We start from the raw sequence: 13754 nt of genomic DNA on the forward strand, positions 1-13754 counted from the left end.
CCTATAAGTCTTTTTCCTAGAATGGTCTAAATGTATTGTGTTATACGACCAAAGCTACGAAAATTTGGCTAAAAGGTCTGGTCGATAAAGAGATGTTACGTGTACTACACGAGGTTTTTACAATGCTCTAAAATGTATATACCTGAAACCAAATATATACTCTTTCCGTTTCTGAAAAAAAGATTTTTTTAGAATATTCACGCATGTTAAGAATATACTTCATATGTATCATTTTAAGTGGTATTTAAAGTTTTTGTATAAAGATTAAGAAAATAAAAATTGTTCAACCAGTAAAAAAAAAATACAATATTTTGTAATTGGTCACAGATTTTAAATGACATTAAATTTTATCTAGAATATTGAGAACATCACTTATTATGAAATAAAATAAAAATCATTAAACACCACTTAAAATGATACAGAGGGAGCAATAAATGTTTACAATTAAATTTATCGTTTACTTTACTATACATTTCCCAATAATTATCAATCAATAATATTTAACCAATTCAAATATTTTCAATTAATATTTTTTAAAAATATACAACTTAACAATATTAACTACTAAAAGTATCGTAAAATTCAAGAAAATCTATTATTTGGAACAAAAAATAAAGCAAGAAAATCCTACTTTCTTAAAAGCATACAATTAATCAATAGTTACTTATGAATAAGGTTGTTTGAAAACATTATCTTGTAGCTAATTTGTTTTCATTGGTATCGTTTTTTTGTGGACCATTTAATTTATATTCATAATAACATAAAAGTTTTATACAAGATTCCAGCTAACCACATAGCTTAAGTTTTTCATTCTACCTTCTCTAGCTCTAAGTTATCAGCATGAGAATTACAAGATCTATGGACTTTTTGAAAGCGGAAGCTAGCTTTTCTTCCATTGGTAAGATTACCAATGTCTTCGATGTATGTTGGGCATGCCAATCTCATTGGTTTTCTTTTTTAATCATATGAAGCTCTTTGTACCGTGGAAGTTGTTTGTAGAGATCGAGCTGAGTCACCACAAAATGTTACTGAGTTGAAACCTAGTCTTTTGATGTGAGAGATGTCCATACGTAAGGCTTCAGCTTCTGCCTCAAGTGGTGAGCCAATCGGTTCTATGGCTGCCTTGCCATGTAACAATACCCATCCTATGTTCGCTTTTTTGTTCTAGTGAAGTCCGTAATGCGTTTATAAAAAATAAAAATAAATGTTTTTGTAAGAATATTATTATTTGCAAAAAAAAATTATTATTTGTCGATGTGACTTGTGATATGTTGAATTGTCCACCGAGTAACTGACACGTTGTCGGAGTTATTAATATATAACGCGATAAAAAAGGGGTGATTAGGAGAAAATGAGAAAAGCGAAACAACAAGAGGTGAGAGAGCGACATCACAAGAGATGGAGAGAGAGAGAGAGAGAAACGTGGGGACCACCAGACTGGACGTGTGCACAGTATATTCACACTATTTGAATTTTGTTTTCGAATCCGCCACTTAATCTCCACTCCCCCTTATCACCTCACTAGGTGATATCCTCCTCCACCTATATTATAAGCGTAGTCTCATATCACCGAAGCTTGCTCCGCTAATATCTGATAAGTCGGTAAGACCTGCTCTCTCTAGAATAAGAACGCGTCCAAGAAAGCGAAGTCAAGTTTCTCTCTCTCTCTCCTTTATTTATTCTCTCCATTGTTCTCTACACGCAGCTCTTCAAAACCCTAGAAATTCTGGAAGCCTGATTTCTTCTAGCTTGTGTAGATCTTCGGAGCTCTGCACCGAGCTCCGATTCGTACGTAATCGTGTATTTTTCATCGTTTAATTTTGTGATTTTGACGTTAGATTTGAGATTCGGAGCTGCGGAGAATGTCATCGTTAAGCCGAGAGCTGGTGTTTCTCATACTGCAATTTCTCGAGGAAGAGAAATTCAAGGAGTCTGTCCACAGGTTAGTCTAGAGGAAGTTCAATCGAAAATTCCAAGAATTATTATTTCGTCGTCTCTGTGTTTGATTACTCTGTTTGTGAGATTTATCAGAAGGTGCAGTTTCGTGATATAATTATGTAATCATTTAAATAAAACATTTGTTATTGTAATATACATGGATGGTTATGTAGTTTGAATCAGTGTTTAAGAAATTGCTAGGCAGTAATTAGGCGTTTTATATTGATTAGGCGGGTGCCTAACCGAATTTTTGAATGAATATTTTGAAAAAAAGGCTCGATTTGCTGCTTAGGCGCCGCCTAGACTTGTTTGAATTATTTGTATTTGAATCAGAGTAGAGAGGAATTTAATTTAATTTTTATTTTCGTATGATTTTGATGTTTAATTAGCCTTTCTTGAGTTGATGGTTTGTTGTTCATATGTTTGGAATTATTGACGTGTCCTCTACAGGCTTGAGAAAGAGTCAGGGTTCTTCTTCAATACAAAGTATTTCGACGAGAAAGTTCTCGCTGGAGAGTGGGATGAAGTGGAGAAGTACTTGTCTGGCTTTACCAAGGTTGATGATAACAGATACTCCATGAAGATTTTCTTCGAAATCAGGAAGCAGAAGTATCTCGAGGCGCTTGATAGGTAAATAAAACAAAGCCATGCCTATCTGTTTTGCTCTTGTTTGTGGTTTCAGAGTGTGGTTAGATATCATCTTTTGTCTCTTTGTACAGGCAAGATAAGGCCAAAGCAGTTGAGATACTGGTGCAGGACTTGAGAGTCTTCTCCACTTTCAACGAGGATCTCTACAAAGAGATTACTCAGCTTTTAACTTTACAGAACTTCAGGTACGATTTTGTGGATTCTACTTCGTCTGTTCAAGTAGAGATCAAGATTTGGGTTTTTTCAACTGATATCAATAGGAATGTGAATCTGACATCTAATGATATTAAACCAATTTGATTCTCTATCTATTGCAGGGAAAATGACCAGCTTTCCAAATACGGAGACACTAAAACCGCTCGGACCGTAATGCTATCAGAAGTTAAAAAACTAATCGAAGCAAATCCTCTTTTTCGTGACAAATTGACGTTCCCTGCACTAAGATCTTCTAGACTGCGGACTCTCATTAATCAGAGGTGTGTTTCTTTTTCTTTTTCTCCTCACGACAATAGAGTATGTTGCTGGATTCATCGTGCACATGTTCTCTTGCAGTCTTAATTGGCAGCACCAGCTTTGCAAAAATCCGAGGCCAAACCCAGATATTAAAACTCTATTCACAGACCACACATGCGCAGTTCCCAATGGTCCTCTGGCACCTTCATCAGTCAATCAGCCTGTTACAACTTTGACAAAGCCAGCAGCTTTTCCGCCACTTGGAGCTCATGGTGTAAGAAACCTCAACGTTTGACTCCTTTATTCATGTTTCTGAATCGTACAAAAATTTAATATTTGAGTAAATCTGTAATTCTGTATTAATGTAGCCCTTTCCTCCTGGTGGTGCTGTTGCTGCTGCTAATGCTGGCGCTTTAGCTAGTTGGATGGCTGCTGCCTCTGGTGCTTCTGCTGTCCAAGCTGCCGTTGTCACACCTGCGCCTATGCCTCTACCTATGAATCAAGGTTAGTTTGTGACAGTATTCTACCTTTTTTGTTTTGTTCTGAACTTATCAGTAAGTTCCTGTTTTATATCCTTCTAAGACTAATTACCTTTCTTACAAAAAGTGGCAATCTTGAAGCGACCAAGAACACCACCAGCAACTCCAAGTATTGTAGATTATCAGAATCCGGATCATGAACTAATGAAGCGTCTCCGCCCTGCCCCATCTGTGGAGGAGGTAATATATTTTTTTTTCATTCTGGAAAGCTATTTGTACGATTCTTGCATTTTTCTCAAAATATTCTAAGCATTATTCGTTTCCAGGTGACATATCCTGCTCCTAGGCAACAAGCTCTATGGTCGCCGGAAGACTTGCCACTAAAGGTGGCTCTAGCGTTGCATCAAGGGTCTACTGTGACAAGCATGGAGTTTCACCCTATGCAAAATACGTTACTTCTTGGTATGGTGGTTTGAAACTTAGAATACAAATTATAAACTGAATTTGAAGTTATATTTCTGTTATTTGTTCGTGTTCTGAATGAGCATTTGAGTTCCATCAGTCGGATCTGCGACGGGAGAAATCACATTGTGGGAACTGGCTGTTCGAGAGAAGCTGGTTACAAGGCCATTCAAAGTATGGGATATGACTAACTGCACAAATCAGTTTCAGGTTTGTCTTACAGCTAATAATTTTGTAGTTTATGTGTTTAATTTAAAAGGCTTAATTTAAAAAATATTTCTTTGAGAACTGATAGTTGATGGAGACAAAATGTATCAGCAAACTATCTGTTGTTCGAGAATCTTGTACTTACCATTTTTTGGGACTCACTCAGGCTTTGATAGCTAAGGAAACACCAATTTCTGTCACCCGTGTTGCATGGAGTCCAGATGGAAATTTCATTGGTAAGCTTCCCTTCGTGCATTCTTTGATTTTAGTTAGTCTCTTGTCTCAGTCTCTTCTTGTGCAGGGGTTGCCTATTCGAAACATCTTGTTCACTTGTATGCTTTCTCTGGACCTAACGATCTTCGCCAGCATGCTGAGGTGAGCATACGTTAGATCATATTCCGTACGATAAGGAATGCTATGTAATTATATCTCATGAAATTATATCTCTTTTTGTTCTCACAGATCGATGCCCATATGGGTGCTGTGAACGACTTGGCTTTCGCTATTCCGAACAGACAGCTATGTGTAGTTACTTGCGGAGATGATAAGCTAATCAAGGTGAGTAAATGAATCACAGGATTTCACTGCTAGACATATCAATCTACTGCACCTGTCTAACTTGATATATGTGGAACAGGTATGGGATCTTCAAGGTCGAAAGCATTTTACCTTTGAAGGTCATGAAACTCCTGTTTATTCCATTTGTCCTCATCACAAAGAGAACATTCAGGTGTGGCATTCTATCATCTATCATCTGCTTAAAGAACACTAAAAGTAGATGACATATTTCCTTTAGAAGATCCTGCCTATTGACTTCTGTTCTTATTTGGATTTCAGTTCATATTTTCAACGGCCATAGATGGGAAAATAAAGGCCTGGCTTTATGACAATATGGGTTCCAGAGTTGATTATGATGCTCCTGGTAAATGGTGTACTACGATGCTTTACAGCGCTGATGGGTCTAGGTACGATCTGAATTTCGTAAAGAGTCCATCTTCTAGTCCTTTAAACTCGCTTATACAATCGTTATGTATTCTTCATACCTAGTACCTAAAATGTTAAAGTTTGTCATTGAGATTTATTTATTCATGAATGTACTGAGTTGTCGTTTTGATTTTCTAGTCTGTTTTCCTCCTAAATACACATTTCTCTCTCCCAAATGTCCTGCATCGTTTACTGATTTACAACAACTCAAATCTATCTGTTTTCAGAATACATTTTTCATCGCTCTGCTTTAGTTCTTTCTGATATCGTGGTGCATTTTCTTCTTCAGATTGTTCTCTTGTGGAACGAGTAAAGATGGAGACTTTTTCCTAGTTGAATGGAATGAAAGTGAAGGATCAATTAAAAGGACGTATCTTGGGTTTCATAAAAAGTTGGCTGGTGTGGTTCAGTTTGATACCTCCAAGAACCACTTTCTGGCTGTTGGTGAAGATGGGCAAATCAAGTTCTGGGATATGGACAATATCAATGTTCTGACTAGCACTGATGCGGAGGGTGGACTTCCGGTTAGTCTCACAGATTCTTTTTTTTTCTCCCACGGCTTGTTGCTTAGGCGATCTTTTTAGATTTGGATACTAACTTATCTCATCTTCAGGCTCTTCCTCGCTTGAGATTTAACAGGGAAGGTAATCTTCTAGCGGTTTCTACGGCAGAGAACGGATTTAAGATCCTAGCAAACACAGCTGGTTTCCGATCTCTGAGAGCCATGGAAGCTTCTGCTTTTGAAACGATGAGGAATCCAGTCGATTCTTCCTTAACCAAAGCTGTAACGTTTCCCAACTTTGTAGTATATTTCTCTTTATTAACATCCACTGTTGTAGCAAGCTCTCTCGGCTTACACATTTTGGTATTCTGTTAGGTTCCTGGTGCTTCTGTCAGCTGTAAAATTGAACGAGGCTCTCCTGTTAGACCCTCACCAATGCTGGTAAATTACCCATCAAATGTTATGTTTCTAGCCATTTTTATAAATCATTATTATTATGTTCTAAATTTTTCACTAGAAAATGAAATTGGATTACATTTGTTTAAAATCATGACTATAGCATTTCAGTTTTCTTATATGTTTAAGGATAGTTGCTAATCTTTTTTGTTGTGGCAAATCCTCAAGAATGGAGTTGATCCCTCGAAGCCAAGAATAATAGACGACTCAACAGACAAACCAAGACCTTGGCAATTAGCTGAAATAATGGACCCTGCCCAGTGTCGCAAGGCTACTTTACCCGATACCGCTGGTTCTTCCACAAAGGTTTGCCTAATTAACTTTGAGTAGAAATTTGTTTTGTAATTTAAAAAAAAAAACTTAGGCTTATGTTTCTCCTGTTGCGTGGCAAAGCAGGTTGTCCGGCTTCTGTATACTAATTCCGGCGCTGGAATCGTGGCACTAGGTTTGAACGGTATTCAGAGGCTCTGGAAGTGGGTTCGCAGTGAGCAGAACCCTAGTGGAAAGGTAAGCATATAAGAGAGTTAGAGAGAGCTTTGTGCGGCTTTATCTAAGTACCATTTATTATGCAGGCAACTACTGCTGTTGTTCCTCAGCAATGGCAACCAAACAGTGGTCTTCTCATGGCCAACGATGTCTCTGGTGTAAACCTTGAAGAGTCTAACCCGTGCATCGCTCTCTCTAAGAACGACTCATACGTCATGTCGGCTGCTGGAGGAAAAGTCTCGTTGTTTAACATGATGACTTTTAAGGTATATATGAACTTGAAAGTAGACCACTTAAACCACAAGCTCTAGCTGAAAATGTTCTCACGTTCACACTATAAAACTCCTTTGGTGGTTCTACTATTTCAAAAATCTGTTGGCCTTATAGGTGATGACAACATTCATGCAACCTCCACCGGCTTCAACATTTTTGGCGTTCCATCCTCAGGACAACAACATCATTGCCATTGGGATGGAGGACTCCACGATTCACATCTACAATGTCCGAGTGGATGAGGTAAGTAGTCGATAATACCAACCATTGCCACTTAAGTAGCTTTACAGTTATAGATGTTACCCTTAAACTATATGAACGAACTCACTTCTCTTGCATCTGTGTTTCATCAGGTCAAATCAAAGCTAAAGGGTCACCAGAAACGCATCACTGGCTTAGCATTTTCTACAACCCTCAATATCTTGGTTTCATCCGGTGCTGATGCTCAGGTGCGTTATGCTCTGCGTCTTGTTGTTGCAGAAAAAAATTGCTGGAATATTTCATGCCTTTCCCTTGCTCAATTTTCCACCAGGAGGAGGCTAACGCTTGTTGTTGTCTTCTCTTAGATATGCTTTTGGAGCATTGACACATGGGAGAAGAGAAAATCCGTAGCAATACAAATGCCAGCAGGAAAAGCCGCCAATGGAGACACGCGTGTACAGTTTCATGTGGATCAGATCCGTATCCTGGCAGTACACGAGACACAACTAGCTATATTTGATGCTTCCAAGATGGAATGTATCCGACAGGTACGTATGAGATACATCTCTCTAAGTCCATAGATATATAAACACCTGAGCTCTTAATTATTGTTCTGAATTTTGTATAGACTTATGTTTTCTTGCTTCCATGTATCAGTGGATTCCTCAAGACTCGTTGTCGGCTCCTATATCTTCAGCAGTGTATGCCTGTAACAGCCAGTTGATCTACACCACTTTCCGCGATGGTAACATTGGAGTGTTCGACGCAGACACTCTTAGATTAAGATGTCGTATCTCTCCATCCGCCTACTTGCCTCAAGGGTAAGTGCTTATCTAACATTTCATTAGATTCTTAGTTCTAAGTCAATCAATGTAAGTGTTTATAAGCTTGTCTCTATATTAACTCTCTGTTATTACAGGAACCAAGGCTTGTCCCCTCTAGTTGTGGCAGCTCACCCGCAAGAGCCAAACCAGTTTGCGGTCGGTTTGAATGATGGGTCAGTAAAGGTGATAGAACCGACGGAGGCTGAAGGCAAGTGGGGAATGGTTCCACCCTCTGAAGCCATCAAAACTTCACCATCCACCACAAACAACCAAACTCAAGAACAGTTACAAAGATGAACAAACTACAATGGCTTTACTCATAATTATCCATGTAATTAGTTTCAAATCTCTTCATGATATTGACTCTTCAGGTATGTTGGCTAGTTAGTGTTCTTGCTGATTATTTGTTTAAGGTTTCAGCAGTGGTATTAGGTCTTGGAATGTAGTCTTAGTTTGAAGAATGTTAAGATAATGACATTGGTAAGAAATAAAGTTTGTATAAAGCAAATCTCAAGAGTGAATAAGCAACACGACCATGACTGTTTAGTGAAACCACCCTACCATCAATAATCGATCAATGGTCATCCTGACTGGTCCATCGGTTTGCATCTTCCGCCCATACCCTCGCTTAAGTCTTTGTTTTGCAATCAACCATGGCCTCATCAGCTTCAGTAGTTTCTTCTGCAGAATCATATCGCTTTCCTCTCTTTTCACCTGCAAGTGTTTTCTTGCGTCCCAAAACACCAAGTTCGAGAACCATGGTACAAAAAAGAAAGTTAATTATAATGGCTCTGGGGTTGGTCAAGCTATTCCCACATCGGAAGTATGTTCCAAGTAAGTCGGTTTTGTTTGACTATAATGTAAAGAGGCTTACGCAAGTTGAAAGCATCTTTGCGCTTGGGGCAATGACGCAACTAATGAGGTACTAACCGAATGCGCGTCTATTGCTGGTTGAAAACTATTTCCAAACCCCCTCATTGATCCTTAGGACTCTTGAGAATTTCTGGAAGGGCTCCCTTCCGGGTAAAGCCCTGCAATCTTTTAGTTCAATTTTTTATACTTTACTTAGCTCTTTAACATTGTTCTGTTTATTTTCATGCCAGCTCCGTTACATGAGAATCAATCGCTGAATGATCTAACACTCGTACAAAAGTTACCAGCATGTTTTTGCTTTATAAATCGCCATCAAGAAATAGTCGAACTGAATATCCTTTGAATGAACGTCGGGGTGCGTATCCAGAAAATGGCTCCAAACACTTAACTAGGCTTTTTGCCGTGTAAAGCTTGTGAGAGTCTGAGAGATGTGTAAATTGTCTCACATTGGTTACGTTAAAAGGGAAGGATTCGCTAAGCAGAGTATAAAAAGAGAAGGGGAGCTAACAAGCAAATCACTTACCTGGACGGGGTCGACTCGTGATCAAGTAGACGAGTGGCCTAGGCTAGTGACCTCCATTGCACTAAGGAGGGGTGCTTAGCCTAAGGTCTCCCCGTGTGGGAGAGCTTGTGTCATTATTTGTGGTAGAGGGAGCCTGCGTTCGCGCGGCTCCTATTATTAGTCTTAAGTGTTGGTAACTACAGAAGTCATCTTCTTTACTTGAAAAACCAACCTGAGTCTGAGTGAAAACTCTCTTCCCTCCAGGGCCGGAAGAGGCAATGAAGGTGTGGGCACTACTTTTTTTTTAAAAAAAAATCTTTTTATTTAAGAAAAATTGTATTGACCCCATAAAAAAAGGAAATTTGACACCACTAAAAATATAACTTCACAAAAATAATCACAAAACATTAAAGATCGAAGATAATTTAAAATTATATAAATAATATGTTTATTTTATTTGTTAAACATTTGATTTATATTAATTTTAGCTTAAATTTCAATAAACACGATTCTTTATGTTAAATGTTAGTTACATATTTCAATACAACCCAAATTGTATTAGGCTCAATAACTAATATTAATTTTTTTTTTGAAATTAATGAGTGAATTTGAAAAAACGGATTTGTACTTCCTTTTCGGACAAACGCAAAAAGGAAGAACTCTCATGTTCCGCAATGTTATCAGAATATTTGAAATATATTTTTAATTTTTGAAATTTTGCCTGAACTCAAAACTATAACTGAAACCTCGAATTTGAAATTTAAAAGAATATATGTAATGCCAAATATATATATGCAATACTCAAATATACCTAATATATCTAATAAACACAAAATGTTCCAGGTACTTTGAATACCCGATCGGTCTTCGGTAGGATACATAACCAAACAAAAACCCCCAAGACAAAAAAATATCCAATAATATTTTGCCTTGGACCGAGACTCAAGCCAAATCTATATTTTTGGATTGGTTTTGGTTGAGTTTTTTTAATCCGAATAAAATGCCCAGACCTAAGAGAGGTTACATAAGAATGTTTATACGAAATCTAAAATAAATTAATTCATAAATTATATAATTTTAAACAAATTTTATGCTTCAAAATAATACAGATTTTGTAACATAATAATGTACAATCTAAAAATTCTAATTTATATCAAATTTTATTTATAATCCAAGAAAACCTGCGTTTTCGAAGCGCATATCAAATCTAGTTATTGTATCAATTTATTTGAAAGTGCAATAGGTATTGATCCATAATACAAAACAAAATAGGAGCAAAATAGGAGCTAAACATTTGAGAGTGCAATAGGTATTGTATCAATTTATGTCATTAACATATGTGACAGATGAATGATTGAAAATATATTTCATGTGAATATTTTTATTTTCAGTGTGTATATTATCAAACTTAGTTATATGTTTAAGTGTTAATTATATGACATGTTGTATGATAGATGATGAATTCCGAATAAAAGTTTTACAAATTTTTTTGCAAAATTGACTCAAAACTCAAAGTCAACCACAAAACAAACCTATGTTTTTTTTTTATATTCCTTTTGCCCTATTCACCCCACAAGTTCAGATTATTCACGAAAATGCCATTAATTTTTTTTTCTTTTCGAAAGTGATCTTTTTACTCTCTCAACCTCATCATCTTCAAGTATTTATAAGATTATCATTGGTATCAATACACCAACCACCATGAACAACCAATTTGAAGCTCTTAATGCACCTCAAATCGATTTACACTTCTTATTTCTCAATTCTTATGAACTAAAACAACATCTCTTTCACTTTCTCTCCACATTCATCCAAAAAACCCCAAGATTTTGATTCTAAATTTTTTATGGTTCATAGAGCTATTGAAGCTTACGATTCTTGGTGGGTCACTTTTGTTTGAGATTTTTGGTCCTTGGAGAAGATTTATGTGTGCTAAACAAGTTATCTCATTGGTTGAAACTATGAAATCAGTTTTTTTCTGTTCGCCCAGACGACTTTCAGGTAAGTCTTCTGGCTGTAGACGACTTACACGGAAGTCTTCTGGTCAATGCATAAGTTAGTTTTGCAATTGACTTTTAAATGTGTTTTTATAGACAACTTACATAGAAGTTGTCCATCTTTGTTTGTTAAAAAAAAAAGAATTCGAGACGACTTCCATGTAAGTCGTCTAAGGTAAACGGATTAGTTTTGCATTTGACCGGATTGTGTCAGAAATTTGATTTTTCCTGAACGACTTACACATAATTTGCCGCTTATATTTCAATTTCCCGCTTTAAATTTAAGCCTTCCGAGAAGACTTCCGAGAAGACTTCTAATGAGAGTGTTCTATCTTTGAACTTATGTAATGATTTATCTTTTGTGAATTTGACTAAGATTTCTTGAGATTTTTTCTCCCTTAGTTGTAATAAAATTGATATTTTTTTGTTATTGTGTTTTGCTATTGAAGTTGTATCAATAACTTCAATTATGTCAAATAATTTTGGCAAGATAATATTGTGGAATATGAACATATTTACCAAATTGTTTTATTAATATCTCTTTAAATTTACAAAAAAAAATCACAACTAAATGAGTAGACATACAAATCACAAAACAAACCACAAACAAAATTATTATAGATCATTCCTCTACAGACAAGCTTGGATTCCACTTGATATGGAAGAAGACTCCGTCAGAAGACTTCAAGAAAGACTTTCTGGAAGTCTTCTAGCACATTATATTTTAGAAGACTTTGGAAGATTTATGGGAAGTGTTCTAGCGCATTATATTTTAGAAGACTTCCGAGAAGACTTCCCATAAGTCTTCCAATGTCTGCTCCAGATCAGGAAAACATGTATATTAAACACAGATCCGAAAAACATGCATATCAAAAAATGTTCAAATGGCTTAAAAACAGAGAAAATGAGTGAAATATTATATAGATATACTTTTATAGAACACACAACATACATATCCAAGTGGAAGATGAGAACTTTCTGGTTAAAAACCTGCAACAAAAAGATAGATTAGTGAGAAAGACATGAAACAAAAATGAAAAATTCATATAAAGTTTGGTGTTTTCAAGTCAAAGAGATTGGAGTGGGTTTGGAGAGTTTTAGTTTTAGGAAAAAGGTAAGAACATTATGCAACAAGAAGTTACCAAATGAAGAAAAATCAGACATAAGAACTTACCAAAACGCTCAGATCTGTTATGAAAGGGAGACTTCGTCGGAAGACTTCGTCAGAAGACTTCCTGGAAGTCGTCTGGAAGTCTTCTAGCGCATTATATTTTAGAAGACTTCCCAGAAGTCTTCCAAATATGAAAAATCCGCATATCCAAATCCAGATCTGAAAAACTTGCATATCCAAAAACGTTCAAATGGCTTAAGAACAAAGAAAATGAGTGGAAGATTAGATATATCTATCTTTATAGATCACACAAAAATACATATCTAAAATTAATAGATATACCTTTAAATGAGTGGAAGATGAGAACCATGTGATGAAAAACCTGCAAAACAAGATAAACTAGTGAGAAAGACATGAGACAAAACAATAAATTGATATAAAGTTTGGTGTTTATAAGTTCAAAGAGATTAGAGAGAGGTTGAAGAGTTTTAAAATGAGGAACATAACATTTTTGTTGCAGCCATTTGAGAGGATGAGAGAGAATGTGTAAATTTTTTTTTATATATGGAGAGAAAATCTCCAATATGGTTAAATATTTTCGATTCAGAAGACTTTCAAGTAAGTCTTCTAATAGAAGAACTCATAAGTCGCCCAGAAGACTTTAATATTTTTAGCGGGAAACTAAAATATTTTTAGCGGGAGTTAGAATACTTTCAGAGAAGTCTTCTAATCGCCAAATGACTTACCTATTAGTCGTCTAGACTCTAAACATAACCCCTAAACTAAATTAACTAACTAAACACTTCATAAAATCAAATTAAACTTAAAAAGTGTTTATTATACACAGAAATAAACACATATAAGTAAAATATTAATTTTTCAAAAAAATTATTTATGATTTCCAAAATCTAACCCTAAGAATACATACAATACTACAATATATTTTGTCAAACCTTAAGCCAAAGAATATCATGATTAACTACTTTCACTCATCTATGTTGAAAACTATTCAATTTTATTATATCTTAATTTATATCACTTAAAACTGTTTATAATTACATGATTTTAATTTTTCACTTGTCAAAATATTGTTTTAAAAAAATTAAAAATTATTTTTAAGATCAACTATACTGGAAGACTTCCATGGACGTCGTCTAAACGACATACAATATCTCAGAAGAATAACAAGACTTTCCGGGGCTATATTCGTAAAAATGAGTTCTGTTTTTTGTTTGATCACAAGGGACTGACTGTAATTTCACAAAGCTTTTAGGTTACTTTTGCATTTGATTCAAGTTTGAGTATACTTTTGCAATTAAAGACAAGTTTTGAGTCATATTTGGCAAATTCTCCTTCAA

General features: G+C 35.8%; 1 protein-coding gene and 2 non-coding genes across 3 annotated transcripts; all 3 read left to right on the forward strand.

Moving 5' to 3' along the window:
- Nucleotides 1–1656: 1656 nt before the first annotated feature.
- LOC125581868 (topless-related protein 3-like) lies at nucleotides 1657–8421 on the forward strand. Its single transcript, XM_048748014.1, has 25 exons — nucleotides 1657–1942; nucleotides 2389–2568; nucleotides 2658–2771; nucleotides 2904–3062; nucleotides 3139–3313; nucleotides 3408–3543; nucleotides 3646–3758; nucleotides 3845–3980; nucleotides 4081–4190; nucleotides 4354–4423; nucleotides 4489–4562; nucleotides 4650–4745; nucleotides 4825–4917; nucleotides 5025–5152; nucleotides 5461–5695; nucleotides 5785–5955; nucleotides 6049–6114; nucleotides 6298–6435; nucleotides 6526–6636; nucleotides 6702–6881; nucleotides 7003–7131; nucleotides 7242–7337; nucleotides 7455–7637; nucleotides 7747–7910; nucleotides 8009–8421. Exons 1-25 carry the CDS (start codon nucleotides 1863–1865, stop codon nucleotides 8208–8210), a joined length of 3339 nt encoding a protein of 1112 aa, XP_048603971.1. The 5' UTR covers nucleotides 1657–1862; the 3' UTR covers nucleotides 8211–8421.
- A 379-nt stretch (nucleotides 8422–8800) lies between these two features.
- On the forward strand, nucleotides 8801–8944 carry LOC125582853. The gene has a single exon (XR_007320297.1). It is a non-coding gene; the product is annotated as a U4 spliceosomal RNA (small nuclear RNA).
- A 357-nt stretch (nucleotides 8945–9301) lies between these two features.
- Nucleotides 9302–9463, forward strand: LOC125582608. Its single transcript, XR_007320065.1, has one exon. It is a non-coding gene; the product is annotated as a U1 spliceosomal RNA (small nuclear RNA).
- The last annotated feature ends 4291 nt before the right edge of the window (nucleotides 9464–13754 follow it).

This window comes from Brassica napus, chromosome C2 (assembly GCF_020379485.1).
Source record: "Brassica napus cultivar Da-Ae chromosome C2, Da-Ae, whole genome shotgun sequence".
In the NCBI taxonomy this organism is placed as follows: Eukaryota; Viridiplantae; Streptophyta; class Magnoliopsida; order Brassicales; family Brassicaceae; genus Brassica; species Brassica napus.

Bases quoted from the DNA above. Each gene is read 5' to 3' on its own strand.
- LOC125581868 (XM_048748014.1), top strand. From the start codon at position 1,863: ATGTCATCGTTAAGCCGAGAGCTGGTGTTTCTCATACTGCAATTTCTC. The intron at 5,153-5,460 runs GTACGATCTGAA...TTTCTTCTTCAG, and splicing joins TACAGCGCTGATGGGTCTAG to ATTGTTCTCTTGTGGAACGA. The intron at 7,132-7,241 runs GTAAGTAGTCGA...GTGTTTCATCAG, and splicing joins ACAATGTCCGAGTGGATGAG to GTCAAATCAAAGCTAAAGGG.